Raw genomic sequence first — 12453 nt, 5'->3', positions numbered from 1 at the left:
GTATGTAGGTGACTGATGTAAGAAGAAATCTTGAAATTGTGACTTATAGGTTTTAAAACTAATATAGATGGAATTGATTCATCCAGTTTGTCATTTTCACCAACTTAGTAACTTACATGTATATTGTATTTTTGAGAAGCTGTGGAGAGGAGAAATTCTGGAGGAACTCTAACCATATGGTCACCATTAGGTATAACTACACTTTGGAATTATGTTCAGGGTCCAAACTGTCCCTAAACCACTTGGCAAATGGTAGATTTCCACAACTTGTTGATCTTGGAAAAGAAAATCTACTAAGCAACGGCTGACCAAAATCGTCCATCCAGTTCTAAAGATCCATAAAACATCCTTCCAACCCGTGTATAATATTCTAGAAAATGGTATCGAACCCTTCTATCCACTGGTCCAGATATAAGTTTTGAAACCTCATATCTATTTACTTATCTTGTTTTCTCCTCAGTGAAGCAATGTAGCTGATATTTGAATTTATCTCTAGCAGGCAACCAGCACCAGAAAGCTCTTGAAGATGTCAAAACATTCAGAAAGGATTTAGGTGGGTTTTTTTCAAAAACCTTCTCAACAATGTAACTGCTAACATTGAACATTAAGGTCCTACATCTCTTGCCATGTCTTAAATATTTCAAGTAACAGAGTATTTACCACTAATAGCAAACAGAGTTGCATTTAAAGGGACTGTCTCCCAATTTTCCCAGACCATGTAGCCGCTATAGGGCCCATGGAGAAAGGCATCAGTAATGTTTGGTCCACCCCCCTTCCTACTGGGTGGCTGGAACCAATGCAGGACTCCCCTCCAAAGAGGAACTAAATTTCTCTAGAAAAGGGAATTGTCTTAAGGGTCATGGAAATGGAGCGGAGGAGAAACCAAACACTAAAGCCTTCTGTCCTGGGTGCCAGAATACAGAACCTCCATTCTTATGGTATCTTTGCTATGGGGCTTCCTCTCTTCTATGATGCCAATGCTGTGCTAATTCTCTGATAATTAAATGTACTTAATCTTTATTACAGACGATATAAAACAACATTTCCTCCAGAATATCAAAGCTGTTAATAAGACTATAGGTAAGTGATATAAAAACCAGGGATCTCATTTTTTCAAGATTTGACCAGCCCCAAAGTACAAAAGGATCCTTAAGAAGGCCCAAACACTGATGTAATAATGGGCGCAAGGGTCCAGCAAAAGAGAACTCCACTTGGAGATAACATTGGAGATAATCTCCTCTCACTATAGTATTTCTAATGGGATGATTTATAAATAACCAGTTAGCCCGTATTGATGATATAGTATGCCCTGTGTGTCCAATGATCTTAGTGCAGATAAGGAGGCTCAGGGCGTCCACACAGCACAGTGCTTTAGGCTGCACCCAACCCCTCAGCAGACATTCCAGAGTCCCGTATCGCGGGGTGTAGTGCATGTTTCAGGATACGATGGAGCCAATGGAATTACAAAAAGATATACAGAGTTTGTTGAACACAGAAAGGAAGCCAATAATGGCTTGAGAGTAAATAAGGGTTAGAAGCAGGCAGATAACCTGAATTTCACTCTACGGTAAGGCTGCTCTTACACTAGCTTTTCTTTCATCGTTTAGCACAGAGTTTGAGACACTGCGTTAAACGCTGTAAAACGCTTCCATTGATTTCAGAGAGCATTTTAGCGCTGTCTGCTCTATTTTAGTACATTTTCAGCAATTTTATTAATGCAACTTATGGGGAGCATTAAACGCTGTCGAATGCATTTGAAAACGCTGTTAAACGCGGCATTTAAAAAAAGCAACGTTTTTATAGACGCCTGTGTGAGAGCAGCCCAACTCTATGTTATCTGCACTTGCTCAGTTCTGCAGACAACATTCACTTAAAGAGTAAAAGAACAATGGTGTTTGCAACACAATGTTAATGATATCCTGCAAGGGTTTGTCTTGTAACTCACACATTATATATATACACACATATACTGAACAGGCCTGTTACACTGATTCAGTCCATATCAGTGTGCACATCCACTACCTAGATGAAGGTCGATCTCACTCACAGTTCGTCACTTGTACCGATGTTCTCTGTAGATGATCTCCAGCAGCTTTATCCAGTTCCACACTAGCTTCCGTAATAGAGCACTTGCAGGCACTGTCTTTACTGTAGCTTGAAGCCTTCCAGGACGAGATTACACAGACCCCATCCACAGAGGTAATGACAGTGTTTGTGACATTAGTCACATTAAACAGTTGTACGGCCAATAGTCGTATACTAACCATTAGCAGTTGTGCAATAAACATTGTCAGTTACATAATAATTGGTAACTATTAGAGATGAGCGAGCACACTCGTTAAGGCGATTTACTCAAGAGAGCATCGCCTTTTCCGAGTAACTGCTGGCTCGTCCCTGAAGATTCGCGGGGGCTGCGGGGGGCGGTGCAGGGGAGCGAGGTGAAGAGTGAGAGAGCGCTCTCTCTCCCTCCCGATCCCCTCTGCAACCTCCCACTCACCCCCGCCGCCCCCCTGAATCTTTTGGGACGAGCCAGCAGTTACTCGAAAAAGGCGATGCTCTCTTGAGTAAATCGCCTTAACGAGTGTGCTCGCTCATCTCTACTAACTATAGCATGGTCCCAATAAACAGCATCCTGTGTCATCTCTCCAAACAGACCCTAGCTGTTGCAGTAATAGACTAATGTAGTGTGACTGATAGCCGGTCTGCTACTGCAACAGCTGTGACAGTTGTGTGATAGGTCCATGTAAAAAGAGCCTGATATTGTTGCCAGATTCTGTGGAGGGTCCCCCTATAATTTGTCTGCCCAGGGGCCTTGATCCAGCCTGGAGTGTACAATAAGTATACATATAATAACCCTAACTTGCTCCCATTTTGGAGATCTGAGGGAGACCATATAGTACTAGATCAACCATTCACCGGAACCCTAACTTCTAATTTTTTTTGGATAGTCTCAATTTTTATTTTTTCTGTTAACCTCTGTTTTTCCAAAAACATTAGCAAATCTATTTGTTGTTTTCTCATTCTAGATCATTTGTAATTCTCTATCCTCTCTTCCACTCTAGAGACCATCTGCAGAATCTGCCCTGCTGGATGGGCGCCAATAGGTCTTTTCTGTTACTACTTCTCAACGGATCTCTTGACCTGGGACAATGCTAGAGATGACTGCATCAGAAAGGGGTCAGGTCTCGTGATGCTTAAAACTAGGGAAGAGATGGTAAGAACCTTCATAAGAGTGACACCCCTTTATTAACCCTTTCCAATCCAATTTTGGATTCAGGGTTTCCTAAAAGGCTTTCTGTTTTTGCTGTTATACAACAGTGCCACCTGCTGGCTAAAGCCAGTGTTTGTATGCCAGATCGGCTCCGACAGCGGAGTGGCTGGCAATAGATGGTAAGAATAGCTTGTCGGATGTCTTCTGACATTGGAGCTCTACAACCCTCAATCAGAATGTAGGAAGACGTCAGACGGTGGATTAGATAGGGCTAAGTCTCTAAAGTAAGATGCAGGTTTTATGTAAATTTCACCTTCTAATGCAGCACAGTGCCTCCACCTGCTTGTTAGGAGCTTATTAGGTATGCAAAAGGGGTCATTTTTTTGCCAAGGGTTAACTTGGGAACCCCCCACTTTGTTTGGTACACGCCTGCTTTATAGTAAAGTGATCACAGACATTTGGAACTATAAATCAATTTAATATTAGGATAAAAAGAAATATTTGATGAAGCTAAGTGGCAACCATGAAAAAGTAACGGTAAATAAAAGTAAATATAAAGTACAAAAACAGTAGTATAACATTATCTCCCACAAAGTGAAACCAGTCACCTCAAGAATATCACTGAGTTGGTCAGCTAATAGTAACAACCTGAGGGTGGATTCAGACGAACGTATATCGGCTGGGTTTTCACGCCGAGCCGATATACGTTGTCTCTCTCTGCAGGGGGGGAGGCTGGAAGAGCCAGGAGCAGGAACTGAGCTCCGCCCCCTCTCTGCCCCCTCTCTGCTCCTCTGCACTATTTGCAATGGGGAGATGCGGGACGGGGCGGGGCTAATTCTTGAAATTTAGCCCAGCCCCGTCCTGCCTCCTTTCATTGCAAATAGTGCAGAGGGGAGGAGAGGGGGTGGAGAGGAGGCAGAGAGGGGGTAGAGAGGGGGCGGGAGCTCAGTTCCTGCTCCCAGCTCTTCCAGCCTCCCCCCCTGCAGATGAGGACAACGTATATTGGCTCGGCGTGAAAATCGAGCCGATATACGTTCGTGTGAATCCACCCTTAGAAATAGTTACTGGTGTGATTACATGAATATTATAAACTCCAAAAGTAACTCTTCTTTTCATATATACGATCACTATACAACTTCTCGCAGCCCACTGGCATGCAGATGTAAAGAGGCAGCGGATTAATAGGAACATTTTGTGGTTTTTCCCACTTTGTTAATTAGTAAAATAGTCCATGCAGTAATAAAACTAAATTAAGTAAGCTAGCAAACACATAGTTCATAGAAATGCATTCTTTTAGCTCCACCTAGTGGCTAGTTTGGGACATGGCAGGACAAATGCTGTTTTGCATGATTAATTTGCTAATTGACAGGGCAAGTCATGTGATACTGGGAGAGAAAACAGAAAGGAGAGGGTTAGCTCTGACCCTGGGTGTGAGGTGTGCGGTGGAGAAAGCACCACTGGACTTGGTACAGCTGCATAGATGGTAGGCCGCTGAGAGTCATGGTGTGCAACTGGGTAAATGCGCTCAGTGGGGGTCTCCTAGTTGTGCAAGATGCACTGCAGAATCATAGGGACTGAAGTGAGTTCACTGCTGCTGGGACTGCGAGGGACAATGACATGTCAGAGCGACACTTCAGAGCAATATATCATCTCACCGCTTGCTTGATTGGAAACCGCTGCCGGATTCTGGGAAATTATTCACCACCAACATAATACTGAGAAAACCTAAGGTCATAAGTGAGGAAGGACCCAGTAAAACACAAGTATGCACACGTGTATTTAGTGCCAGCAGTGAGCAGGCCTGCTAGGCAGGGACAGCTATAGAGACACCCTACTTTATTCAGTCGGACTTTAGTGTATTTGTTGGATTAGGCACGTAGAGAGAGTGCCCGTACAAGACATGACTACGTTGCAACTTATGTGATCAAAACTTTCCTGTTTGCCTGTTGCAAACAAAACCCACTAATGATTAATCCATTAGATACAGACTGTATGGTCCCCCCCCCCCACCCCCCCCGGATTAGTACTTTATACATAAACTCCATTCGCCCATTGCATGGAAGACTTTATTGTGATTGTCTTCATTATCTGTAAATTGCTTAATTTGAATACTAAGTGTTGTGGCTAATAGCCAGTGATAGTTAGTCCTGCTTTATGAAACGATAAAGTACATAATGTTTACCAACTGTTCATTAACCCTTTCCAAGTATATTCTCCTTCCATTATTGGTTGTAATAAAAAAATCTTTATTTTTGTAATTCCAGAGTCCATCTCATATACTGACCCTGTGTTGGCTATTATCCACCCCGTGACGCACACATACAATGCTGTACATATGAACAATAAGACAGACACATTAACACAAGAGAGGATCTGGATAAGTTGGGCAAAAAGTGGCAAATGAGATTTAACACTGATAGATGTAAGGTTCTGCACATGGGCAGAGAAAATACGTCACCATTACCCACTAAGGCCTCCTGCACACGGGCGGGTCGGACCCCGCATGTGGGATTCCAGACGCCGAACTCAACCCGGTGGCCATCTGGTGATCCCTGCGTGGCTGCCAGTATACGGGCGGGTCTGACCCCTCATGTGGTATTTCCACAGCGGAGTTCGACCTGGTGCCAGGTCTGCTCACCTGTCCGGCATCTTCTCCGGTGCTGCCAATGTACCGGGCGGCACATGTGTAGTACAGAGGATGCAACGGCGTCGCTATGGCGATGACGCAGTCTCATCTGGTGCAAATGTGCCGACTGAGCATGCATGGTTGAGAGGATGCTACGCCGTCGCCATAGCGATGATGTAACTACTGCAGCCATGCCGCAATGATGATTGTGGAACGGCCGCAGAATGGGCAACTTCCATTTACTTCAATGGAAGCTACCCGTGCGTAGCCCGCGGCAAATCGCAGCATGCTGCGATTTCTTTCCCATGAGCAGAAAATCGCAATCGATTTCTGCTCGTGGGCAGAAAATCACATTTTGCCATAGCATGCTATGGGCTGGGTTTGCGGTAAAATCAAGAAGCAGAATCCCACTCCAGATTTTGCAATGCAAATCGCCCATGTGCAGGAGGCCTAAATGGAAAACCACTGGGAAACACTGACATGGAAAAGGACTTGGGGATTTTAGTGAACTTTAAGCTTAACTGGGGCAACCAGTGTCAGGCAGCTGCTGCCAAGGCAAATACAAACATGGGGTGCATCAAAAGAGGTCTAGGGGCACATGATGAGAACATTGTTCTTCCTCTTTACAAGTCAGTGCTCAGACCACCCATGGAATATTGTGGACAGTTTTGGGCACCGGTACTCAAGAAGGACGTATCAGAGCTTGAGCGGGTACAAAGACGGGCAACTAAAGTAATAAATGGAATGGGCGGACTACAATACCCAGAAAGGTTATCAAAATTGGGGTTATTTAGTTTGCAAAAATAAACGTCTGAGGGCTGACCTAATAGCTATGTATAAATATATCAGGGGACAATACAGAGATCTCTCCCATCATCTATTTATACCCAGGACTGTGACTGTATCAAGAGGGGCGTCCTCTAGGTCTAGAAGAAAGAAGGTTTCTACACCCACCTAAAAGGGGGTTCTTTACAGTAAGAGCAGTGAGACTATCAAACTCTCTGCCTGAGGATGTTGTGATGGGGAAATCAGAAAAAGAGTACAATAGGGACCTGGATGCCTTTCTTAAGAGATACAATATTACATGAGATAATCACTAGCAACAGAAGGGCCTGTGATCCGGGGATTATTCCGATTGCCAGATCAAAGTCAGAAAGAATTTTATCCCCTAAAATGATGAAAATTGGCTTCTACCTCATTGGGTTTTTTGGCCTTCCTCTGGATCAACATTGGGGGGTAGTAGGCTGAACTGGATGGACATATGTGTTTTTTTTCGGCCTTATATACTATGTTAGACTGCAGTCAGAATATTAGATATAACATCCTAACATTGGGGCCCAGTTTGGGTTAATTCACATGACAACATTTGCATGAGCAATACGCGGTGAATGGAACCCATTGATGTCAATGGGTTTATTCACAATCGTGTATCTTGCTTTCACAATTCCGTTGTACAATTTTTTTAAAAAGCAGCATGTTCTATTTTCCATTTGTGCAAAGAAATAGAACTAATTACACTAATTTGCCATTTCAATAACTCGGACTGTGCAAGTTCTAACTGCACCCCTCCAAGCGCTGTACCCCTATTTTCATTACTTAGTTCCAAATCAGTCAACATTATCTTCCCCTCTATCCCTGTAATTGCCCTCCCCCCAGTCTCTCTGAGAACTAGCAGTGGCATTTAAAGGGTTGACAGCCACAATTATCGGGAAAGCTGATCACAGTTGTTGCAGCTGGATGTCAACTGACAACACTGGAGATGCCTGCAGCCGGCTCGGCTTCTAATCTTGTTATTAACCTTGTGCACCTAAGATTTCCATACGTGGGGCATAAAGTGGTTAAACGTCTAGAAAAGAGTAACAATGTATAGAGGTCAATTAACAGAGCAAAGGAGTGACAGAATCCTCTTTGGATGACCACTTTGATATGAGACTTCTGTAAGGAGATCCTCTCAAGTTGGGGAACCATACCCTGGCTCAGCCACCATGATTCCAGTTCTGATCTTCTTTCAACTCCAGCTGTAGATGGCGTCTCCCCTGGTCAAAGATATGCTCCAAATCTGGCAGTTGTGGGCCCTTTCAAATGGGTAGAACTTTTCTCCATTCCACACCACAAATCTGCAGTTTGATTGGCCATTGCAAATACCGCACTGAAATCCGCAAGTCTCATTGTGGATTTTGATGACAGAATTTTGGGCAGAACCAGCTATTTTCAATTTGCATCAAATTCTGCAAGTAGCCATAAGGATTTTGGTGCAGAAATTAATGCAGAAAAATTACACCTGTGTGAAAAGGGGCCTAACTTTGCTCCAGCTTACCTCCCCAGGGAGACATAAGAATGTCGTTCCACTGCCTCGCTCAGCAGCTCGGCCTGTTCTCTGCAGTTTTTTGTTGACTATCATAAATCCCCACGGGTGTTACATTAGGATGTAGCCACATCGCTTCCACTTCATATTTTACTCCGGCACTTCAAAACTATAATATTTCATTTATAGATCAAGTCAGACAGTACCATCCCATCTACTAAGGCCCTGTACACAGTGGCATTATGCCTTACATTCTTACAGGAATGATGGACCCCTTGTAATCCATTTGACACTTCAGTTATGATCCTTCAGGATTCATTTCCCCTCCTTTTTCCATTGACTATAATGGGTGCATCAGGCTTCCAATTTTAATACTGGACGTCCAAGTGAATGGCGGTTCATTTATTGACAATCTCATACATCAAAAAATCTGTGTTATTGAAATGACCTCAAATAGAAGGAAGTGGAACCGTTAAAACTGAAGTTGACATATTTAACCACTAGGTGTGCTCTTGAGCTTCTCTAGAGACTGTCCAAATTCAACAGCTGTGGAAGAAAATGGACGTCATGTTGGCTTCACTCATTTCGGACCAACCAAATTGCACTTTCTGATGTATTACCTTTTGTTAAGATGTCAAGCTGAACATTTTAGTTGCTTCTCTCTGCGTTTTTCCAGGATGCTTTGAAATCCTTCCTTGAAAAAGACCGCTACTGGATTGGATTGTGGCGGGATAAAAAGAATGCAAACTGGAAATGGTTGGATGGATCAGTTATGTCCTTCAGGTAAATATGCTTTCTACAAGGTATGATACAAATGAAAACCATCCATAGAGAAGTTAGAAGTTAGTCAGATACAACAGTATACAACTATAGATACATAGAGTTATTTATTAAAGCTGTCGAAAAAAAAAGATTTATTGTCTATAGCAACCAATCACAGCACAGCTTCATTTTACCAGAGCAGTTTCCGAAATGAAAACTGAGCTCTGATTGGTTGCCATGGGCAACAAAGACATTTCTTGTTTTAGACGCTTTTGATAAATAAGGCCTATTATTCGTATCATGTGTGTTTTTAAAGGATGATGTAATTAACATATGTATTTCTAAGCAGATTTCACACATGCATGCTTGGTGTTTTGCATTTACATCATGCATATAGAACCATTGTATATATTGGACCCTAATTGATGCATATAGAATAAACGCTAGAGACAGGAGTAAAGCCCCATTTACATGCAGCGGTTATCGTTTAAGCGATGTCTTTTGAGCGATAATTGCTGCTTGAAAATGCTACCATCACTTGCTTTTCGGCCGAACGATAATTTTTAGTTCAGCTTAAAATCCATCGTTCGGTCGGGCAGCTGATAGTAGGGACCACACACTGTGTTTCTCCACCGAAGCACTGATAACATTGTATTCACCTGCAGTCCCACGGGAGAACAAAGGAGCTGTATGCAGATAACAGACCACTCGCTGATCTCTGCATACAGCACATGGAGGCTTGTTTAGATGCAAATAAAGCTAATAAGCTTCTAATGGGCATAAGGACCCATTAACAGTTTATGCAAAATGATCGCTCAAACTGTCATTCTCCCTATATTTTAAACAAATTTTGAGCACTCATCTTTGCGTGTAAATGAGGCTTTAGATAGTATTAAGACCCTGATGGCCTAATTTTCCAGATTTCCCTTATGTTTAACTATTTCTAGTTTGGCAACATGTTCCAACTGGATCTTAAGTGAGACAGTGCATTTGAGTGACATTGTAGACTAGGGAATATACTCAAAGTGTATTGCTAGTAGGAGCAATACAATTCCTGCCAGTGGAGCTTGGCACTCAGTTCTTGGTGCAGTCCTTTGTTCAGATGCTGCAATATGGATTCATACACAAAGCTACAAAGATCATCTCTGGAGGACCTGGAACCTCCACATATTACCTGTAAAGTCAATTTATTTCCATTGGAGCTATTTAACCCTTTCCAATCCAATTTGTATCCTGGTTTTCCCAGGGGGCTTACTCTTTTTCAGCCGTTGTACAATGGCGCTATCTGCTGGCTAAAGCCAGTACTGCATGAGGTGACACATTGGATAGGCTCCGACAGCAGAGAGGCTGGCAATATACAGTAAGTGAACCCCGATGGATGTCTTCCAACATCAGAGCTGTATAGCCTTAAATCATAATGTCTTCAGAGGTGAGACAGTGGATTGGAAAGGGTTAATCCTTCATTTTTCTATGGTGGTGCTGTAAAGGAATTGATCACTTCAGCTAATCATTTTTCTTAATCTTCTTCAGCAATTGGAAACCAGGAGAGCCGAATAACTGGGGAAATAGTGAGGATTGTGCGGAATCCAAGTTAGGATTCTGGAATGACGACACCTGCACAACTACATTGAAGTATGCTTGCAAGAAGGGCTGCTGCTGCTAAATCTGCCGTAAATTTATTATACCTGAGCCAAATCTCATCCTACTTCAAGAACAACGGCGCTATATCAATCTTGTATTAATCTTCATATCGAGGAAGAAGGCTCAATTGCATCATTTCAAATTGGAACTGATGCCGAATAGAGAGGGTTGGGGGGGGAACAATTTTTTTTTTGTTTTACTATTTTGGGGGGGGGGGGAGGGGGGGAATCTTGTCTTAATTCACAATAACGTAAGAGAATTAGTTAAATATTCACTAGACCAGTGATATTGATAAAAGATCTCTTATTACAGTACCAAATCTGGACCGGATAGTTTAGTAGACCAGTTGTCGTGATCTCATCTTGGGATGCGTGAAAGGTGGAGTTTGACGTATAACACGTGTCAATCAGTTGGAACGCAGCTTGGGTTTCAATGAGAAATGATAGATTCTGCATGATTTCTGTAATTTCTGTTTGAAACAACACGTTGTGTTTCAACCTGAATGACACATGTTACATGTCAAACTCTACCCTTCACGCATCCTAAGATGACATCACAGCAACTGGTCTACTAAATAGAGATGAGTGAACCTACTCGGCCACGCCCCTTTTTCGCCCGAGCGCCACGATTTTCGAGTACTTCCGTACTCGGGCAAAAAGATTCGGGGGCGCCGTGGGTGAGTGGGGGGGTTGCAGCGGGGAGTGGGGGGGGGGGGAGAGGGAGAGAGGGCTCCCCCCTGTTCCCGCTGCTACCCCCCGCTCCGCCATGCCTCCCCCGCCCCCCGGCGCCCCCGAATCTTTTCACCCGAGTACGGAAGTACATCTGCTAGCTGAAGCCAATACTGCATGAGGTGACACGTTGAACAGGCTCCGACAGCAGAGAGGCTGGCAATATACAGTAAGAGAACCCCGACGGATGTCTTCCAACATCGGAGCTGTACAGCCTTAAATCATAATCAGAAGTCAGACAGTGGATTGGAAAGGGTTAAGATAAGCAATAATGTTCAGTGTTATATTAGGGCCATCTGAACTTTATTACACGTGGACTTGTTCTACAACATATTCTACAACAGAGGTGTGTAAATTGGGAAGGCTTGGCCAACAATGGGCTCACAACTGGGGTCTCTTCTGATTGCAAATAAGCAATATATTTGTGTGGAAATGCATTGTGGCAATGACATTAGGAGACTTCCTCAAGAGGTGGTTGAGCACCATTATATTTGGAAAGCGGTTTATGAGTCACTCTGTCAGGTCTTGCTTGATCAGCCACCCGTAATGTGTTCTTCCTGTCCTTAAGCAACAGAGCAATGGGCAACTCTCTGCAGAAATAGACTGTCCCAAAGGAGTGACTAAAATAGGCAAATATATATTTACAATAATAAATTCTCAACTTGAACCTTTTATTTTCAGTTTGTTTCATGTGCTTTAGAAAAGTACAAAAAACAACTAAATAATTAATGCCCGGAGCTTAGACTGAACACAGTCCACCAGTGAGAAGAACCTATCTACCTATATCACCATGACCATATTTTTTGGTCCATGTTTGATGGTGATACCATCCAGAGACATGACCTTATGGCGGCATAGCAACCAATTAGAAGTTAAAAAGATATCTAATTAGATGCCATGAAGTTCTGTCTTAGGTCTGTGAAGCACTGCACTCTCCGGTAGAAGCAGTACTTCTAAGAGAATATGCAGTAAAATGGCATTTGATGGTGTGTACCAGGATTTTATTATCTGCAGATTATCATAGAGTCCATAAGAAATGAAAATCTGTTAGTCTTCATAAAAAATCAAGGGCACATGGAGGTGTAGAATGGGCTCATGGAATTAACAGATATGGAAAGGAATTAACCTTTACAAGCAAAGGTGCACATACACAGTAGATGAAAGTTGGCAGAATCAGTCG

General features: G+C 43.0%; 1 protein-coding gene across 1 annotated transcript in view; it reads left to right on the top strand.

Annotated features, from left to right (window-relative positions):
* Window positions 1-10686, top strand: part of LOC136610834 (C-type lectin domain family 4 member G-like) — a 42425-nt gene extending 31739 nt beyond the window's left edge. Inside the window, exons 8-12 of the mRNA XM_066590032.1 lie at window positions 497-553; window positions 1027-1080; window positions 3063-3214; window positions 8819-8925; window positions 10435-10686. Of these exons, the coding sequence (XP_066446129.1) occupies window positions 497-553; window positions 1027-1080; window positions 3063-3214; window positions 8819-8925; window positions 10435-10567 (503 nt within the window). The 3' untranslated portion in view covers window positions 10568-10686. The remainder of the gene's footprint in view (window positions 1-496; window positions 554-1026; window positions 1081-3062; window positions 3215-8818; window positions 8926-10434) is intronic.
* The last annotated feature ends 1767 nt before the right edge of the window (window positions 10687-12453 follow it).

The sequence above is a fragment of the Eleutherodactylus coqui genome, chromosome 2 (assembly GCF_035609145.1).
Source record: "Eleutherodactylus coqui strain aEleCoq1 chromosome 2, aEleCoq1.hap1, whole genome shotgun sequence".
Classification (NCBI taxonomy): domain Eukaryota; kingdom Metazoa; phylum Chordata; class Amphibia; order Anura; family Eleutherodactylidae; genus Eleutherodactylus; species Eleutherodactylus coqui.
Note: the sequence above shows the minus strand (reverse complement) of the source record. Positions and strands in the feature narration are given on the sequence as shown.